This window comes from Canis lupus, chromosome 10 (assembly GCF_011100685.1).
Source record: "Canis lupus familiaris isolate Mischka breed German Shepherd chromosome 10, alternate assembly UU_Cfam_GSD_1.0, whole genome shotgun sequence".
Lineage (NCBI taxonomy): Eukaryota > Metazoa > Chordata > Mammalia > Carnivora > Canidae > Canis > Canis lupus.
This window is the reverse complement of record NC_049231.1, coordinates 11224130-11244840: the sequence shown is the minus strand read 5'-3', so window position 1 is coordinate 11244840 and position 20711 is coordinate 11224130. Positions and strand designations below refer to the sequence as shown.

Genomic DNA, 20711 nt, shown 5'->3' with positions numbered 1-20711 from the left:
GAAAGCCTCCTATGTTCCAGGCATTAACTTAAGTACCAAAGTCAGAGAGGTGAAGGAAAGAATGCTGCTGCCTTCATGAAGTCTACATCCTAATGGAGCAAATAAATACACATTATACATTCTATGTAACTGCCAGGAGGAAATCCAATGGGGGGAAATGTGAAGTGATACAGGGTGGTTGGGGGAGGGGGAGGGTCTCTAAAGAGAGAGGACACTGAGCCATCCATACAGCTATCTTGGGGAAAGAGGCCCAGAGGCTAAAGTGCAGTGGGGAGGGGGGAATAGGATACAAGATGGGGGGAGGGGGCAGACAAGGTCCAGCGTATGTGCCATCTTGTATGTTAAGAAAAGAACTCTGAATTATATTCAAAGTGTAATGAGGAGTCATCCGAAGGTTCTATGTTGAAGAGGAACATCTAGTCCAATTTAAAAGGATTACTAGCTGATCTAGATGCTCAAGCTGTATAAGGAAGACAGGGAAGACGAGGCTTCAACTAGAGCATGGTGGAGGCCGAGGTGGCGAAAGGCAGGTAAGGACAAGCTGGCTGCTCCAAGCCCCCGCCAACCCTGTGTGCCGCCAGCCTCTAACACAAATGGGACTGCGGTACTGCTCTGTAAAAGCCCGAGCTGTGGCTACAAGAGACGGCGTGTGGTGCCACTATTCTGTGCAGCTGTGCCTTGCCCCAGGGGGGCTGGCCTGGCGAGCGAGAGGCACTGGGGTCCAGCCTGTGCTCCGCTCTACACGTCATGGGCACTTGGCACAGAACTGATCTCTGTAAGAGAAGGGGCACCATTCTCCAATTCTTATTTATTTATTTATTTATTTATTTATAAAGATTTTATTTATTTATTCATGATAGTCACACAGAGAGAGACAGAGAGGCAGAGACACAGGCAGAGGGAGAAGCAGGCTCCATGCAGGGAGCCTGACGTGGGATTCGATCCCGGGTCTCCAGGATCGTGCCCCGGGCCAAAGGCAGGCGCCAAACCGCTGCACCACCCAGGGATCCCTCCAATTCTTATACAAGTGCTACATGTGCCAGCAGGAACCTCGAGTAATTCCCTACTTTACTGAATATCTAAGAGTATTAGGTAAACTCAAGGGAGGGGACTCAAAATATCATTATTTATCATTTGATTGTTCAAGAAATCTCTTCTGGATTAGATTTGAAGTGACTGAGTCTGAGTATTGATTTTTAAATATTTGATAAAACACAATGGTATCATTCACTGGCTTCCATTCCAACTCTATTTTTACAATTCTCCAGACTATTTTGTGATTTTCATTATCTAACCTACTAAGGTTAATGATTAGAACAGAGATTTATGTATAAATAAGGCACTCACGTCTTTTCAAAATGTAAATGATACTTAAAACTAGCACTGTGCAGCACTAAAATGTTATCTTCATGAATACCAGCAAGGATCAGAAAAGAAAAATCTAGCTTAAGCAACCTGCTGAATGTTCAAAACTATGAATTCAAGTGTTCTATTATGAACTTTATGAAGAATTGTAAGGCAATTACTGTATCAGGAATAGTAGTAAATAGGGGTTCAAATCTAGTCTACTTTTATTCTCTATTGTTTTTTGCTTCTGTTCCGAAAGGGAAGCTGGAAGAGCTAGAAAAATGTAGCATCTTAAAAATAACAATAGTGAATATATCAGCTTATGGAGAACAGCAGAAGATACCAAGAATGCTCCTACGGTTTTCTCTACTCAAAATACTACTGCAACTTGTATCTCCAAGAATCCAGCGCTTCCAGTTCCCCTGGACAGATCATGAGGTCTGCAGGGGCAAAGCTGGGTTCTGTTACATCTGAGGATCAGGCCCCAGCGTCTTCTGCTCACACAAGAGTTACCCGCACTATCCTTCCTTTCCCCTCAGCTCATCCAGCTTCTACCCCATTATTCAGAAATCAGTCAAATGCTACACCTTCCAAACATCCGGTCTAGACCTCTTTCACATAAAAGCAACCTCTTCTTTCCCTGAAATCACAAAATACTAACCTGTGCTTTTCTTAATGGCATCTAGTACTTTTTCTATTCATCTCAACCCAGGATACATATTTAAGCCCTCCAGTAGACTACAATATAACAAAACAAAACAACACAACCCAGCTCTACCTCAGATCAATTAGGACAGAATCTCTGAGAGTGGAACCCAGTATTTTTAAAAAACCTTCCAGGTCATTTAAGTGGATAGCTCAGAGTTGAGATCACAGCTACTAGACTGATCTTTGTATCCTTAAATTGAGTTAAATACACATATAATTAAATTTTTAGGTCCAGCATTTTAAAAAATTACATTTTAGTATCCTGAATGAACATCTTAAATCTGAAAAAACAGTTTATTCAAGAGTCTAAGATTTCTATTCTCTAGTTAGTATTTTCAATCTAAGTTTAAGTTATGATTGGTCCCCAGGGACAAACATATCTGAAACGCTATATGGAAGTCATCAGTTGAGATAGACCTTTGTTCTTGGTTCCTAAGCAGGGTTGGGGCAAAACTACTTTTTATAAAGGAAATTCCTAAGAACCTGAATTAGAGTTTCTGAAATTCAAACTCAGAGCACGTACTGAGAATCTGTCTTCCTTAACATTTCACTTTATGAGGAGCCAAAGGACCGTTGGCTCAATGTGTTCTATTTGTTCAAGATAGTATAATAATCATTGTTATTATTTGTTAAATAACGGGGACACATCCAAACACTTTCCAATTCTTCCTAAATAAAAGCCCAAGGCTGCTTCTTTTTGTTGTTGAAAAAAAGGTAACTTTAAATTATGAGATGTTTAAAGTACAAAGGTTTTATATATACATACATATCTACACACACACGTATGTGTATATATGTGTGTGTATATATATCCATCCATAGATAGCCCTATTCACAGAAGAACCTTTGAAAAAAGATTTTTTTTAGCTGTACACAATGTACAGAGCTTACCTCTCTAACATCCACCATCCAGCCTCCATCAACAAACAACAAGACATTGTACATTTTCTCCTTCACATCGGCAGTTAAGGGCATCCAAATGCCCTTTCCAAATAACATAATCCATCTGTAAAACAAAAAAGGCAGACATATTAACAGACTAAAACCAATAAATAATGTATGTGTAAAAGTACAGAAGGAATATCATTCTACATGGAACATCATTCTAAAGAGCTGACTTGTTGGAGGAGCATGCAACTCTTGATCTCAGGGTTGTGAGTTCAAGCCCCACAGGGATGTAGAAATTATTTAAACAAATAAAACTTAAAAAAAAAAATGGAGTTGATTTTAGTCAAATACAAAAATAAGTATCAACAGATTGCAGTTAAATGAAACACTTAAATGTTAACTTCGTAAATGAACATTAATGTAACCTGAAGGTATTTTTCATGTTTGGTTAATAACCTGCAGAAAAGTAACTAAATAGATGGCTTTTTTTTCAAAAAACATTAACAGAAAGATCACCTGTTATAGTAAGACTACAACTGCTGAAGTAATTATATCTTTATATATATGACCCGATTAACCCACAGTTATATGGTCAATTAATCTTCAACAAAGCTGGAAAGAACATCCAATGGAAAAAAGACAGTTTCTTTAACAAAACAGTGTTGGGAAAACAGGACAACCACATGCAAAAGAATGTAACTGGACCACTTTCTTACACCAAACATTCAAAGTGGATTAAAGAGGGACACCCAAGTGGCTCAGCGGTTGAGTGCCTGCCTGCCTTTGGCTGGGGGCATGATCCCAGATTCCCAGGATCGAGTCCCACATCAGGCTTCCTGCACGGAGCCTGCTTCTCCCTCTGCCTGTGTCTCTATCTCTCTCTCTGTCTCTCATGAATAAATAAATAAAATCTTAAAAAATAAAATGGACTAAAGACCTAAATGTAAGATCTGAAACCATAAAAATCCTAGAAGAGAGGAGCATCTGGGTGGCTCAGGCAGGCAGGCATCCAACTCTTGGTTTCGGCTCAGGTCATGTTCTCATGGGTCGTTAGGATGCAGCCCTGCAAAGCGATGGGCTCTGCACTGAGGGGAATCTGCTTGAGATTCTCTCCTTCCATCCACCTCCTGCTCACACTCATTCTCTTGCTTACTCTCTCAAATAAAATAAATAAATCTTAAAAAAAAAAAAAAAATCCTTGGGCAGCCCAGGTGGCCCACCGGTTTAGCGCCACCTTCAGCCAGGGGTGTGATCCTGGAGACCCAGGATCGAGTCCCATGTCGGGCTCCCTGCGTGGAGCCTGCTCTCCCTCTCCCTGTGTCTCTGCCAATCTCTCTCTCTGTGTCTCTCATGAATAAATAAAATCTTAAAAAAAAGGGGGGTGGGAATCCCTGGGTGGCTCAGCGGTTAAGCATCTGCCTTTGGCTCAGGGCGTGATCCTGGAGTCCCGGGATCAAGTCCCACATCGGGCTCCCTGCATGGAACCTGCTTCTCCCTCTGCCTGTGTCTCTGCCTCTCTCTCTCTCTCTCTCTGTGCCTCTCATGAATAAATAAATAAAATCTTTAATAAATAAAAAAAAGGAATGCACTTATGATGAGTACTGGGTGTTGTGTGAAATGTGGAATCACTATGTTGTACACCTGCAACTAATATAACAATGTATGTCAACATACTGGAATCAAAAATTTTTTTAAAAATCTGAAAGATAAATATATGACCTGTATTTTTCAAATACAATATATAGGTCTTGTCTATATTCAACTTACCTCATATTTCTTTTCTTTATGTTCATGAGCCACTTTCTCGGTAAAGGTCGCTTGAGGTATCAAAGTAGGTTTCTGTGGAGCTGAATTCATATGCTTAAACCACTCATTGAAGGTTTCATTGGCTTCCTAAAATGTAAAATAAAATAGAAAATACGAAACACCCTCAAGTTTCCCATATGTTATATACGGTTTTTAAAATTAGTTCTTAGAAATAATTTCGCAGCATTAAGAAACAGAACTGTTCAGTATTTCTTTTTTGCACATTAAAAAATCATTGTGAATAAATATTTTGTCAAGTGGTAAACACCAGCAAGGTACACATATACTGTGTTTTCTGGCACCTCTGGTCATACATATCTTGACGGTTACCACTATGATGTACACACGTTTACCTGTCTTCCTGACTAGCCCGTTAGCTTCTAGAGGGCAAGGACAGACTGCTATCCACAGATGCAGCTTAGAACCTCGCCTGATGTAATTACTTCATTATCTGTTGAATGAATTTTAAATGAGTATGTTGTGATTTTAGGTATAACAAATTTATAGAGTATCTTGTCTTTCTGTTATTGCCCCCTCCAAAAGAAGTATTAAAAGTTGACACAAGCATTCAAAGAATCTTAAGAAAACTAAGTTTTAGATATCACACACACTCTCTACCATGTGAGAAATTCTAGGTCGGTTAGCATGAATTAGAAGCTTATGCTGATGAGGCCAGACTGTGATTTCAATGCTTCTGTGGATCAGTCAGTACCACAGTCACAAGGGAGATAAGACAGTAAGTCAGTCACTACTTCTGGAAAAACAGTTCAAAGTCTGAGAGTGAATCAGAAAAATCATCACGAAGATAGACACATTTCTGATTTTCTTTATAATCTCACCAAGTAAGCTCTAATGCACAAATGTTCTCTGATCGCATTATCATCTTCAGCAGGAAGTGGACTTTCCATTCCTTGTTCCTCCCACTGATTATAGATTTCTGCTATAGAATCCTGAGGAATTTTCACAAACACTTCTTTCGCAGCTTCATGCTTTTTTGACGCTGTGAAGAAGATACACAGTTTTTTAATGTATGTGAATTGCTATACGATAGTTTCTAAAGGAGTCAAATTAATTGGTTTGCAACTTTTACAGTCACCTGTAAACTTCCAAGAAGTCCCAAAGTACTTCAGTTAACATCTGAGTGATCTTTCTACTTAATGGCCAGGCCTTTTCCTTGTTTCAGTGTGATAGTCACAAAAGGATTCATTTAATGCAGTTGCTTTTACCAACTTTTATATCTTAAGGCAATTATATTTTCCAAAGCCTTGAGACTATATGAAAAACTGATTAAAACAATGAATTTTCATTGTTAATTGTTTTGTTTCATAATACTAGGTTTGATATAGAAGAATGGCTGTTTTGTCATCTGCCCTCCCCTCCCCATTGGAAGGATTAGAAAAACAAATGAAACAAAAGAAAATTTAAGAATATATAGATTTGAACAAAAACTTGTAAAAAGAATATTAAAATAAAGCATACCCAAGAATTTTCTCATTATCGCGTTGCCTTGTTTTAGTGCTTCCGCCCTCTGTGCTGGGTCAAATACCAACCAGTCAATTACATCAATTTTTAAACGGTCCTCCTGTTCATTTAATTGGAAAAAAGAAATATCAATTTCCTTTTTCTTTTTTTTTTCAATTTTCTTTTTTCTAATATACTCTGCAAATTAGTAGAATTAACTTACATCTGCACTGCTAGTAAAAATTACTTTCTCTCAAGTTATACAAAATTATGAAAGAATAAAAAAAATTATGAAAGAATCTATCGTTCCTTAGGTTCTTTTCACACTTAATAATTCTCTATTAAATTACAGAAAAAACCTACTGGAGTGTGAGTTTGGAATTAAATATTCTATGCTCCACCAACTTAACCAGGTGATTCCTTAAGTGCTATTCTAAAATGTTTTTCTCTCAGGGCGTCTGGGTGGCTCAGTGGTTGAGTGTCTGCTTTCGGCTGGGGTCATGATCTCAGGGTCCTGGGATCAAGCCCTGCATTGGGCTTCCTGCTCAGTGGAGGGTCTGCTTCTCCCTCTCCTCCTGCCCCTCCCCTCTGCTTGTGCTTGCACTTTTGCTCACAAATAAATAAATCTCTAAAAAATAAATAAGTAAAATGTTCTTTCTGAAAATAGGATAAGTAAACTACTTAAGAGTCAGTGATTGATCAAGTATCTAGAATAATCCAATGAGTAAAAATCCAACACTCACTTTTTTCTGTTAAAGAAGCTTCCTTTAACACAATACTACTGTAAGTAATTTAAATCCTTTTACATTAAGATCTTAAATCTGCTGCCAATTTTTAGAATTAAAAGGTTTTGGAAAAAAACAAAAACAAAAACAAAGTGTTGGCTGACAACAATTCTTAAAAAAAAAAAAAAAGGAGCCAGAGTATGTTATGGTGGAAGTTTACCAAGGAGCCACAAAACAGATTATTGGGAGTCACACACACATCTCCCCTGTCCCTCATGTTACCTCAGTAGTGCTGGTATCCAGGGCTGGGGCCACATCATGATGACTGAATTCACCATTATCTTTCTTTCGGATATTCTCAACTACAGTCTTGGTTATAGCTGCGATATCCAAATCTAAAAAAATTTTTTAAGAGACAAAAATAAGACTTAATTGTTCACACTAATATTCTCTAAATAGTCACAATGATTTGGTAAACTTGGATAATAATTCTTTAAAAATATAACATGTGAAGTATGGAAGACATTATAAAAGAAAATGCCAAAAAAAAAAAAAAAAAAAGAAAAAAAGAAAAAGCCACAATGAGAATATTTTATACATGAGTTACAGTTTATTTTATTCCTAAAACAGAATTTCATCAAAATTTCATTTTTTTCTATCAAGAGAAAAAGGAATTAAAACTAGAACGATTAATGTTACTAATGCCAAAATGATAACTTGCCTGTGAAGTCCAACAAAAACTTTCAACCATTTTTTACCTGCTTCTTTAGCCAGCTCCAGGCACTGGTGGCGCTGCTCAAATTCTGTAACACCTTCCAAAAATAATGCATACTGGGCAACAGCTAGGTCTTGAGGCAAATGACAGGTATAAAATGCTATGAGATTTGTGTGCTTCTCATTTATTAAAAGCTAGAAAACAGAAAAAGATTAAAATATGTCAATAAAAAACAGGTTCTGGAATCAGCAGTGTTTTAAAAATTTACTTCAAAATTCTGAACATATTTACAAGAGATTCATAGAGATGTGGATTTGTGCTACTGAACAGAACGATTTTAAATTCCAAATAAAATACACTTATAATAATTAAAAGATCTCTTACAGATTCTGATAACTTTCCTGCCACTGAACATTAAAACATTACCATTATGATTTCTGTTTCCACCAAAATGGTAAAAAACAAACAAACAAAAACAAATTGTGGATTCTTAAAGTTTACCTGTATGTATGTCTTTAAAACTTCAATGGAAACTTCTTCCTTCATAGAAAAATAATAATAATCCAATTATGAACACAATTGCTTATGTGTACTGCAATGTATCTATAAAAATTCTGCTATTAAATGATTTAATGAATTTAATATTTACTATGAAGCAATAATAATATGCTAGGCTAAGGGCTTAGCAAAGTTTAAGTACTGCTCAATTTAACTTTCTATAACTCTTTGTGGGTGGTAACTATCATTGTTCACAATTTATAGAGGAAGAAACTAAAGAGTTTCTAAACAAGGAAACTACAGAAGTTTTATTTACCCAGAATTACATATTAGAAGGATTAGTAAGGATGTGAACCCAGGATTCTTACTCCAAAGTCCAAGCTTTCAACTACTGTATCGTTCTGCCTTCTACATGTACTCTGACTAAAATGTTGTCATTTAGGAAAAAGAAACAGGGATCCCTGGGTGGCGCAGCGGTTTGGCGCCTGCCTTTGGCCCAGGGCGCGGTCCTGGAGACCTGGGATCGAATCCCACGTCGGGCTCCCGGTGCATGGAGCCTGCTTCTCCCTCTGCCTGTGTCTCTGCCTCTCTCTCTCTCACTGTGTGCCTATCATAAATAAATAAAAAAAAAAGTTTAAAAAAAAAAAAAAAAAGGAAAAAGAAACAAAAAGAAAAAAGAAAACAAAGGTTTAAAAACCTCAGACAGGGGCAGCCTGGGTGGCTCAGTGGTTTAGTACCTGCCTTCGGCCCAGGGCCTGATCCTGGAGACCTGGGATCGAGTCCCACATCAGGCTCCCTGCATGGAGCCTGCTTCTCCCTCTGCCTGTGTGTCTCTGCCTCTCTCTCTCTCTCTCTCATGAATAAATAAATAAATAAATCTTTAAAAAATAATAAAAATAAAAATAAAAAAGAAAAAAATAAAAAATAAAAACCTCAGACAGAAAAACTAGTCTGGTTCAGTTAGCTTAGCTGATTGAGGATAAAGTTATGAATTTATTAAAAACCATGTAGGGGCACCTGGGTGGCTCAGTCTGGTTGAGCACCTGACTTCAGCTCAGGTCATGACCTCGGGATCCTGAGATCCAGGCCCACCTCAGCCTCCCTGCTCATCGGGGAGTTTGCATGTCCCTCTGTCCCTCTCCCTGCTTGTGCATGTGTGTTCTCTCTCTCTCAAATAAAATCTTTAAAAAGGGCAGCCCCGGTGGCCCAGCAGTTTAGCGCCACCTGCAGCCAGGGGTGTGCTTCTGGAGACCCTGGATGGAGTCCCACATCAGGCTCCCAGCATGGAGCCTGCATCTCCCTCTGCCTGTGTCTCTGCCAATCTCTCTCTCTCTCTCTCTCTCCGTGTGCCTCAATAAACAAAAATAAAATCTTAAAAAAGATAAAAAGAAAAAAATAATTTAAAAAAATCTTTAAAAAGAATTACTTAAAAAAAAAAAGAACACCACATAACTACTGGTATTCTGCACCCACAGACTAGAGCCCTAAAGGACCACCCACAGTGAGTCATCACTGAGTGACCATAGGAGACTATATACAAGACTTCTGTACTGGGGCACCGGGGTGGCTCAGCTGGTTAAGCATCTGCCTTCAGTTCAGGTCATGATCCCAGGGTCCTGAGATCAAGCCCTACATAGGGTTCTCTGCTCAGCAGCCAGTCTATTTCTCCCTCTGCCCCTCCCCCCAACTCGTTCTCTCTCTCAAATAAGCAAAATCTTTTTTTAAAAAAGACTTCTGTACCCTTACCACCATTTCTAGAAAACAACAACAAAGTTGTTTTCCTAATGAGAAGCATATAGCATTAGCCTTGCAAAGGAGAGTAAACTGTTCTTTTTTATTTACTTTGATCTGCAGTCCCAGAGTGTGAAAAAACAAAATGAGGTGAGTCATGAAGCGGAGGAGGTGTCCAGGTAGATTGTTTCTGCTTTTGGAAAGCCATTTGTTAAATTCATTCATCAAACCTACAAGCCATCAAAGCAAAAATTCAACAATAGGGATAAAAATCAAAAGAACAGAAATAAACATTACCAAGGATATTCACTGTATTCCTAGAGTACTCTGAAATCACTACCTCATTGCTAATAACCACTATATAAAACAGACCCTGGATTAAATTCAAACTCTATTATCTAACAATTAATAGTTGCATTCAAATAGGCTGGTACAAAGATGTGGTGAGTCATGCACTGTTTTGATAACTTTTTACAAAATTGATAAGAAAACAGAACTCATAGAAAGTAAAATAAAAGTATAGTATCTTACCATCAATGTCTCCCAGGATAAGGAATTTTTGAACTATATGATAATGTTCTTGATTCTCTTCCAAAACTCTCTGAAAAAAATTGTTATATTTTCTATAAATCTTTCAATGATCATTCTATAGTATGTATTCATTAGTAAATTAAATCATCAACTTTTGAAACTACATGAAGATAAAGTTACGTATGATTGGTCTTAGATCAAAACAAATTTGAGAAAGACAATATCTTTGAAATATACTCAAGGTGAACAACAATCTTTGAAAGTAGAGAACTGTGATAAAGCAATTTAATCTCTGTGAATATTATTAAACTTTTTTTTTTTTTTTTTATTAAACTTCTTTTAAAAAATATTTTACTGGGGATCCCTGGCTCAGTGGTTTAGCGCCTGCTTTTGGCCCAGGGCATGATCCTGGGATTCTGGGATCGAGTCCCACGTCAGGCTCCCTGCATGGAGCCTACTTCTCCCTCTGCCTGTATGTCTGCCTCTCTCTCTCTCTCTCTCTCTCTCTCTCTCTTTCTCTCTGTCTCTCATGAATAAATAAATAAAATCTTTTTAAAAAATTTTTTTTAGCTATTTTTCTTGGCACTTCATGGTGAGCCAGAAAGGGCACATGTAACCGAAGCAAAACAAACTGTAAGATTCCTTTGAACATGAACAGCACTTCTTGAAAGCATTCCTTGCACATTCTCTTCTGCACACAGCACCAAACATAACACAAACCACCAAAATAGTGATTAGACACAGTGCAGAAAAAACTAAAAGAAGGGACAGCCCGGGTGGCTCAGAGATTTAGCCCCACCTTTGGCCCAGGGCCTGATCCTGGAGACCCAGGATCGAGTCCCATGTCTGGCTCCCTGCGTGGAGCCTGCTTCTCTCTCTGTGTCTCTGACTCTCTCTCTCTCTCTCTGTTTCTCATGAATAAACAAATTAAATTAAAAAAAAAAAAAAACTGAAAGTGACCTGTTGGATTGTTTGGAAACATATAGTTTCTTTTTTGTTAAATATATTTTAATTTTTATTTTGTTATCTGAATTTTCTTTTAGCATTCATTCTTTTTTAAATTCAAATTTTTGCTCCATCTGAAACTGATTTTAATATGTGGCGTGAGGTAGAGATTTAGCTGTTTTCCTCCATATAGAAACTCAATCGTGCGCATACCATGTATGTAAATAAACCGTCCTTCCTTTGAAATGAAAGATCATTTTCAATCACCTATTAAGTTTTAATACATACTTGGATCTAATAAGGACTTCTCTGTTTCACTGATCTATTCACTCCTGTGCTAACTGCATATAGTTTTGCATATAATTACATTGTTTCATTACTGAGTAGGCAAATACTGCGTATGAGTCTTTTCCAAATTTTCTTGCCATTCTCACTTATCCTTCTACTTGTAAAGTCTTCTGTTCAGAAATAATCGGAGTTATTAGGTATCTATGTTAATTTTGGAATGGCTAATATTTACATCATATCCTCTCATCCAGGAACATGGTACATTTACTCATGTCTTCCAATAAGATTCTATATTTTCTATACGAAGGTCCTCAAACTCCTTACCAATTTTATTCCTATGTATCTTATAGTTTAGGTCAATAATTTTTTTTTTAGGTCAATAATTTAAATGGGACTTTTTTGGGGGGAGCACTAAGTCCTTTCCTAATTAGTTATAAAAAGTACTGACAGGCTATGATTTTTTTTTCAGATAAATGTCTTGAATTTAGGTACTTAAAAGGTCTTATTAATTATTATTTTATTAATCCTAGTAACTGATTGAATCTTGAGTTTCTAAATTTATATTTTTACCATATGTAAATATTCCCCCTTTTCTAACATTCTTATCTATTACTTTACTTTGTTGTTTTACTTTTAATTAGCTGGAATCTCCAAAATAACAGACTGGTAAAATAAAACACTTGACAGAAGAAGCATTCATTTCTTTACTATACAGAAAGATCATATATACTAATAAGGAAAAGATAAAACTCAACAGAAAAGTAGCTAAAAGATCTGAATAGGAAATTTACAAACAGTCAATAAGCATAGAAAAACTTGCTCAGCCTTATAAATAGAGAAATAAGAGTAGAACAGTAAGTTCCTATTTCCCACCTAATTTGATGATTAGCAAAAAGTGACATTTGGGACTGGTGAGATTGCAGGGAAATGGCCGTATCAATAAACTACTTATGGGAGTATGAATTAAATGCTACAACCAGGTAATTAATTTAATTTACATCTATCCTCTAACTCAGCAACCCTGCTTTTAGGACACTTATCCTAAAACAGGACTAATAGATAAGCATATATGTATATAAAAATGTTCACCGTAATGCTAGAAACCACCTAAATACCATCAAAAAAGGAATGATTAAAAAAGAACAGGGGCACCTGAGTGGTTCAGTAGTTGGGCATCTGCCTTTGGCTCAGGTCGTGATCCCAGGGTCCTGGGATCAAGTCCCACATGGGGCTCTCTGCAGGGAGCTTGCTTCTCCCTCTGCCTATGTCTCTGCCTCTCTCTCAGTCTCTCTCATGAATAAAAAAATGAAAAAAGAGTAAGTCAGGTTACATTAAATGTATATCCACTAACTTGGAGAAAATATCATTACATGAAAAAAAAAAAAAAAAACAACAACAACAAAACAAAAAAAACAAGTAGGGAGCCTGAGCAGCTCAGTCAGTTATGCATCTAACTCTTGATTTCAGCTCAGGTCATGATCTCAAGGTCATGAGATTGAGCCCTGTGTCCGGATCCATGCTAGGGTTCTGCACTGGGCATGGAGCCTAAGATTCTCTGTCTCCCTCTGCTCCTCTCTCATGCAATCTCTTTCTCCTTCTCTCTCAAAAAAGTAAATAAATAAATAAAAACAAAACAAAACAACCCCACCCCCCAGGCTGTAATGTATGTAGTATGATACAAAAAACAACAACAGAAATCAAAATTCTACCTTGGGATATCTACATTATTTACACATTTTTTAAGAGTTTGGAGAAAGATATGGAAGATTACATAGCTTTATATTTTATCATCTCTGGGGAATGAGAATAACCATAAAGCAGCGAAGAGGAAGTTATTATAGAGGCTTTATTTGTATCTTTGGATTATTTTGTTATATATTTCAGTTATTTAAAATTATTTAGGAGAATACTACTTAATAAAATATTAGATTAAGATCTAGGAAAAGTCTTGTTAATTTTCCACTGAAATTTTTCTTCTTCAAAAAGAAAGGAATAAATTAGCTTACAGGCCTAGCCTTATTTTTAGATAATACCAATCCTAAACCAAAGAGACAGAAATGATGTATAATTTAAATATGGATTTAAATCTCTTGCTTTTAAAGAATGTCTTTCATTAGGTTAAGAGGTAAGAAAAAGAAGAGAAAATATAACAAAGTTTCATACATATTTTTTGCCTTTCAACTACACTGCCTCAACAGCGTAACATTCATTGTTTCCTATTCCAGTTATCCTAAAACATTCCTATTAATATTTACCTTTTTATCAGTAGCTTGAAGTTCTTCAAATACCTTTTCTAAGGTCCAACTTTAAAAAGAAAACAGGAAAGGGATAAAACAATATTAATAATATGAACAAGGGCTACAAAATAAAACTTTTTTTTTTTAATTTTTTTTTATTTATGATAGTCACAGAGAGAGAGAGAGAGAGAGAGAGAGAGAAAGAGAGAGGCAGAGACATAGGCAGAGGGAGAAGCAGGCTCCATGCACCGGGAGCCCGACGTGGGATTCGATCCCGGGTCTCCAGGATCACGCCCTGGGCCAAAGGCAGGCGCTAAACCGCTGCGCCACCCAGGGATCCCTACAAAATAAAACTTTACAGAGCATACTACAAATCACCAGGACAGAACAAACTCACTTTGCTTCCAAATATTCCCTAGGGAGTTCTTCAGTTTCATCCAGATTCACCACTGATGTCCGGATCTCCTGTTCTACCAAACTGTCCACCATCACCCGAAAGTAAGCCCATACTGTGTCTTCCCAGGTGTCACAGACGGGAAGCAGCTTTATCCCCATTCCAAATAAAAAACACATACACATAGTCAACAGCAGAGGCAAAAAAATAAAAAAATAAAAAATATATTAATTAATTAATTAATTTTAAAAAAGGGAAAGGCAGTTACTTCCATTGATATGGACTATAAAGTCATCTTAATGATATTAACATACAGTGGATTGTAAAATACCATACCAAGTAACCTAACCCTTTACCCCCACCCACACCATATCTCCTACAAAGTTTGAACTGTTAAGATTTTTTCCGTAGTCAGTTCACAATTGCATCAATTTTCCATGTTGATGTAAGATGGTGCTTCAACTAATTCTTATAACAGCCCTCAAATAGCTATAAAATGCAGGTGGGGTTTGCAAGAAGCACACACGCCTACAAGACAATCTGAACAGTCATTGTGCCTTAGTGGTACACCTCTGTATAAACCTATGGGCACTATTAGTCATCAATAAATGTGTGTTGTAAATATATTTACATATGTATAATAACTAAACTGACAATTCTTAGAAATTAAAGTCTGATTCCATGTATTAAAAGATTGTTTGGTATTATGGGATAGATGAAATTAAGCAGCTCAAATCACTATTCTACTTGATTTTGTTCCACAGGGGGAAAAAAAAAGAATTAAAATAGATTACATACCTGCTTGAGATTCCCACTTAACGCTGCATAAATTGCCCTCTCGTATCTGTTAAAAAGTTCCTGAAATACAAGGAGTATAAATTTGAAATAGTTTTTCTTAGTATGTCAATTTTTTTCATCATCTGGAACTTTACAATGTTTTCTAAACTGATTTATTCACTTGATAGTTTCTAAACTTTAATTAAAGATCTAATGGGGCAAAAAGAAGGGAAGACTCCTTGGTTGCTGATATAGTCAGTGCTGGAATCTTCAGGAAAAATCAACTGTCTAAATTTCAAATACAGGACGAAAGATCCAACTCCAACAGATGCTATGATTACTTATCATAGCCAAATTTTATTCCAAATAGATCTGGTGTAGGTGTTTTCCCCCCTAGAGGTCCCGAAATACCTAACACTACTTGATACTTCTCTAAGAACATCAAAACAAGGCACCTGGGACCTGTCCTGCATCAGTTTGCATTGAATTCCTAAGCAGGAGTAATTATATTCATCAAATCATTATTTTTATTATTAGGTTCTATGGATGGGCTTTCCTGCTTTCTTATCATCTAAACAAGAAACTTCAGAGACATTCTCTATATAAATGAGTCCCCCTCTGCCTTTGTTTCCAATCACCCTCTTGACCATTCTTGCTCCCTTCCTTTCCACTATCAATATTATCCCAGGACAGGCCCTTAATACTTAGTGTCTGATTAGTTCCAATAGTCTCCTAACTAGTTTTTCAGACTTTAGTACACTTAATTTTTAAGCCTATTTTTTACCCTCATGTCACCCATCTTCCTAAAACACTGTTGTCGTGTGCCCTCGAGGTTTTGATGGTTCACTACTATCTATGATATACTCCTTTAGAGCAACACTTGAGGATCACCAATACCTGTTCTTAGTTTTTTTCAATCATCTTTTCCATGAGTTCTTTTACAACCTTTGTTTTGAAAATCCAAATTTGTTCCAATGCAATAGATCAATCAAGGAACAATTTCAACATAAGGGAAATTCCTCATAATGCATAATTTCATCTACAAGAAATACTAGGTGAATGCCATAAACTACATCTAGCAGAATGGAGCCAATTATGATACACAAAAGTAACATACCTGAAACATCCACCTGTTACCTCACTTCATCAGGTGTATTATACACCAATTCCATCCATATCAAGTGTTACAATTTTCAGTTTGATTTCAGCTAACTTCCTTCTATTCCTCATAGTCACTCACAAGCTGCAAACGCCTGACACTCAATTCCACAAGTAAACTTCAGTTGTTTTCCAATGTAAAGTACTGCATTTATTGTAGCATTTGTGTATTTCCTGTCTTAACAATGTTTAAGTTTTTACGTTTGATGTATCACTGATGGTTTTCGAGTACTGTTCTCTCAACTCTATTTTCCCCAAAAGGCCTGTGGGTTTTTGGCACAATTTTGCAGCTGTAGTGATTTTTTTTTTAGGAATGTACAGGTTATGTGATGTCACAATAGAACTAACTCTATTTCCTTTTGTGAGCTTTCTCCTCCAACCGGATAGACTTACTACCTTCCCTTGAGTTTTGCAACTATACATACTACCAAGAATTCTTTCCTCTTCTATTTTATGCCCCCAAACTCAAATCCTAGTAATTTTTTAAAGTGCAATTCCATTCTCTCTCCTGGGAAGCCAAATGCTTATTCTCTGAATGCATTTGGTACTACTTCTATATTTTTGCCTTTTATCGGTGTTTAATTCTTAGTACTTGTATCTGAATAATTCTGATTATTAGTTAAGCTTGCCCCCCATTCTTCAATTTGATGATAAGTTTTTTGAAAACAGTGGTGCCTGCCTGACCCAGTCAGTAGAGCATGTGACTCTTAATTTCAGGGTTGTGAGTTCGAGCCCCTAAAGGGTAGTGGAGTAGGGTGTGAAGCCTACTTAATTTAAAAAAAAAAAAGTTTTTTGAGACAGAAGCTTTGGTGTTATACCACTCTGAATGTTTCAGAGCACCTTCAGGAGGCCTGCAATTAATTAAAGTAAAAATCAGTATCAGTAAATGTTTTATTGTATCTTACATCTTCTGCCATTCTCCAACAACTTATTTTCCAGATGATCCTATATGGATTCCCCTCTACAGGTTCTAATTCTGTTCCTATAAAACAGTAAAAGAAATAAAATTTAGTTTAAAATAGAGAACTCAAATTCCAACAATTTATAAAAACAAAAGCTGTGCTTCATAATCCTGGCATTTAGAGCTAAATATATCTCCATTTGTCAGAATAAAATCTACTAAAATACCTCCATTAACATTAGGGTCGTGATACAGTTTCCAGCCTTCAAGTGTTGCAGCTCTCCATGCCTGACCACAGCGTTTACAGAGTCGTTGTGCCTTTAGAAACAAAAAAGAGCAGTTAGTCATATAACCACTGCAGTTGGAAAAGTACTTGTGCCTTATAGAAAAGTATAAGCAATATATGTCAGGATTAGATAAAGTACAATGCTTCAAAGGACAATGTAGATAACTGGTAAGGGCATTTCACTTTGCCACCAACACCGACATTTTTCTGTGGTCTCTGCCCTTTTCTTTCCCTAATAATCCCTGTGCTCTTTGATTTTGGGCTTACTAATTGGCTCCCATGGTGCCCAGCGGTGCCTCTGGACGTTTAATTCTGCTAGAAATAAATGGGGCTAAAGAGGTTGATTCATGTAAAAGTATTATGAAAACACTGTTAAGTCTCTGTAATGACAAGGTGCTCATCAGCCCACTGGTATTTATGTTAACTGTACCAATCAGACGAGCTTAGACTAACCAACGCGATATACCAGTGAGATAGATACATCACCTCTTTACGAAACATCTCCTCGTAAGGGTAAGATTCTATGATCCCACCTCAGAACTCTAAGATTAGGGATGTGATCTCACAAGAATCCTCCTAGGGTTCTTGCTGGAGATACTGAAAAGGAGACACATTTCTTTTGTGGGAATTGCTAGCTGGCAGGAGAATGTAAGCCTGGGGCTGCTGGTGGCCATCACGGACACAAGGGACAGAGCCAAGAGCCTGAGAAAGAGACGGTATCCTAATGACATCTTTTGAGTCTCTGGATCCTGTGTAAAACCAGAAATAACTTTCTATACTTCCTGTTTCATAAGCCAATCAATTCCTTCCTCGTAAATAACCTGAGTTGGGTTTCTATCATTTGAATCTAGAGAACCCAATTAATATAACCAGTTAAAGAATATCCGACCCCAACATCATTCTGGATTTGTGACCATTAAAAATTTTTAAAGCTATATAGTAACATGGAAAAATTTGTTGATATGCTATTTAAAAAGGGAAGGGTAAAAACTATACATAGAATCTTGAAAACATTTTCCTAAGCAAAATAAATCAGATACAAAAGACAAATATTGCATGATTCCACTCATATGAAATAGCTACAACAGGCAAATTCATAGAGACAGAAAGTCGATCAGAAGTTACCAGGGCTGAGGGCAGCCCGGGTGGCTCAGCGGTTTAGCACCGCCTTCAGCCCAGGGCCTGGTCCTAGAGTCCTGGGATCGAGTCCCACATCAGGTCTCCTGCATGGAGCCTGCTTCTCCCGCTGCCTGTGTCTCTCATAAATAGATAAATAAAATCTTAAAAAAAAAAAAAAAAAAAATGTTACCAGGGCTGAGAGAGGCAGAAATGGGGAGTTACTACATAATGGTCACAGAGTTTCTGTTTGGGTTGATGCAAAGGCTTTGGAAACAGATGGTAGTGATGGTTTCATAAAATTGTAAATGCGATTAATGTCACTGAAATGTACACTAAATGTACACTATTTTTTAACACTAAAAAATGGTTAAAATGACAAATTGTGTTATATATATTTTACCACAGTGTAAAAAAATAATGCAATGTACCAAAACTACTGACTTGTTAAATAAAATATAAAGGATGAATTACATGGTAGGTGAATTATATCCCAGTAAAGTTGTTAAAAAAAAAACTTCAATGTATTATATATACTATGATTATGATTACGTTCAAAAAGGTACAAAAGAAAAGTCTTATCAAAAGATAATAAATAACAAGCATTGGCAAGGGTGTGGAAAAAAGGGAACCCTTGCCCATTGCTGGTAAATGTAAACTGGGTGAGCCTCTGTGGAAAAGAATAAGGCAGTTCCTCAAAAAATTAAAATCAGAAAAACCAAATGATCCAGTAATTCCACTTCTGGGTATTTATCTGAAGAAAACAAAAACAGTAACTTGAAAATACATACACACTCTCATGTTCACTGCAGCATTATTTACAATAGCTAAGATATGGAAACAACCTTAAGTGTTCACTGACAGATAAATGGACAAAAAATTTGGTATATAGATATACAATGGAATATTATTTTGCCAAAGAATGAAATCTTAACATTTGAACCAACATGGATGGATCTAGAGGACATTATGCTAAGTGAAATAAGTCAGACTAAGAAATATCATGTAACCTCTCTTATTATATGTGGAATTAAAAAAGTAAACAACAAAACAAGCTCATGAATACAGAGAACAGATTTGGTGGTTGCCAGAGGTGGGGGTTAAAAGAAATGGATGAAGAGGGTCAAAAAGTAAAATGAAAAAAGAAAAAGAAAAAAAAATCTTGTTCTCTTGTCTTTTTGAGACTCTATTACCATATGTAACATGAAAATGTTAATAATGAGAGTTCTCATTTATTAAATATTTACTATGAGCAAGACACTGTGCTAGGTACTTCAAATGAATTAACTCCCTTGATCCTCATATGAACCCCAAGAGAGAGGTGTTCATTATGTGACCGATCAATAGATTATCATCTATTCCCAAATAGCGGTACAAAGGTGACTAGCTTACTCATGGACACACAGCCAGTGAGTGGTAGAGCCAGAGAGACCACACTGTAACAGAATAGGCACTGAATTAGGATCAGAGCCTTGCATTCCAGCCTTGATTATTTCACTAATCCTATGACCTTGGAAGTCACCCAAGCTCTCTAGGTTTCAGGACTGTATTATTGTTTGCCTGTAAATAGAAATGATGGAAAACATGGACTTTAATGAAGCCCATGCTACCTCTAAGGGAATAACAGAGGCAGGAAAAAAAGACTGCTATAAGTAAAAACAAACAAAATCCCACCTCTATCTGTGGTTATGTAGAGATAGCGGGACTTGATAGTTTTTGTTTTTCAGGTTTTCAGTAATGTGACATTTTTGTTCTCTGGGTTTGTTTTGTTTAAGATTTTATTTATTCATTTGAGAGACAGACAGTGAGCATGAACAAGGGGAGGGACAGAAGGAGAAGCAGGCTCCCCGCTGAGCAGAAAGAAGTCCAATGCAAGGCTCAATCCCAGGACCCCTGATACCAGGACCTAAGCCAAGAGCAGACACTTAACCAACTGAGCCACCCACCTAGGCGCCTGTTTTGTTTTTTTAAAAATACATCCTTAATTGCCACTGTGATTCCTAGTTACTCTCCACATCACCAGGTAGAGTGGCTGGAACGTAAATATTTTCTGAGTAAACGGGTATGTAATAACCACTTCTTTTCTTAACTGATAAATAAGAATGATGCTTAATAATTCAAGACTTACTACCATAAGAAATCACAACAGTTTGAACTAACATATATCCAACTAAAGAACATCACCAAGAAGACTGCAAA

General features: G+C 36.8%; 1 protein-coding gene across 1 annotated transcript in view; it reads right to left on the bottom strand.

Annotated features, from left to right (window-relative positions):
- Positions 1–20711, bottom strand: part of NUP107 (nucleoporin 107) — a 48622-nt gene that overhangs the window by 2916 nt on the left and 24995 nt on the right. Inside the window, 15 exon segments of the mRNA XM_038549967.1 lie at positions 2947–3024; positions 3026–3061; positions 4711–4836; positions 5589–5749; positions 6229–6331; positions 7218–7330; positions 7694–7844; positions 8152–8190; positions 9991–10109; positions 10411–10480; positions 13899–13947; positions 14278–14423; positions 15073–15132; positions 17115–17191; positions 17338–17428. Coding sequence (XP_038405895.1) covers positions 2947–3024; positions 3026–3061; positions 4711–4836; positions 5589–5749; positions 6229–6331; positions 7218–7330; positions 7694–7844; positions 8152–8190; positions 9991–10109; positions 10411–10480; positions 13899–13947; positions 14278–14423; positions 15073–15132; positions 17115–17191; positions 17338–17428 — 1419 coding nt within the window.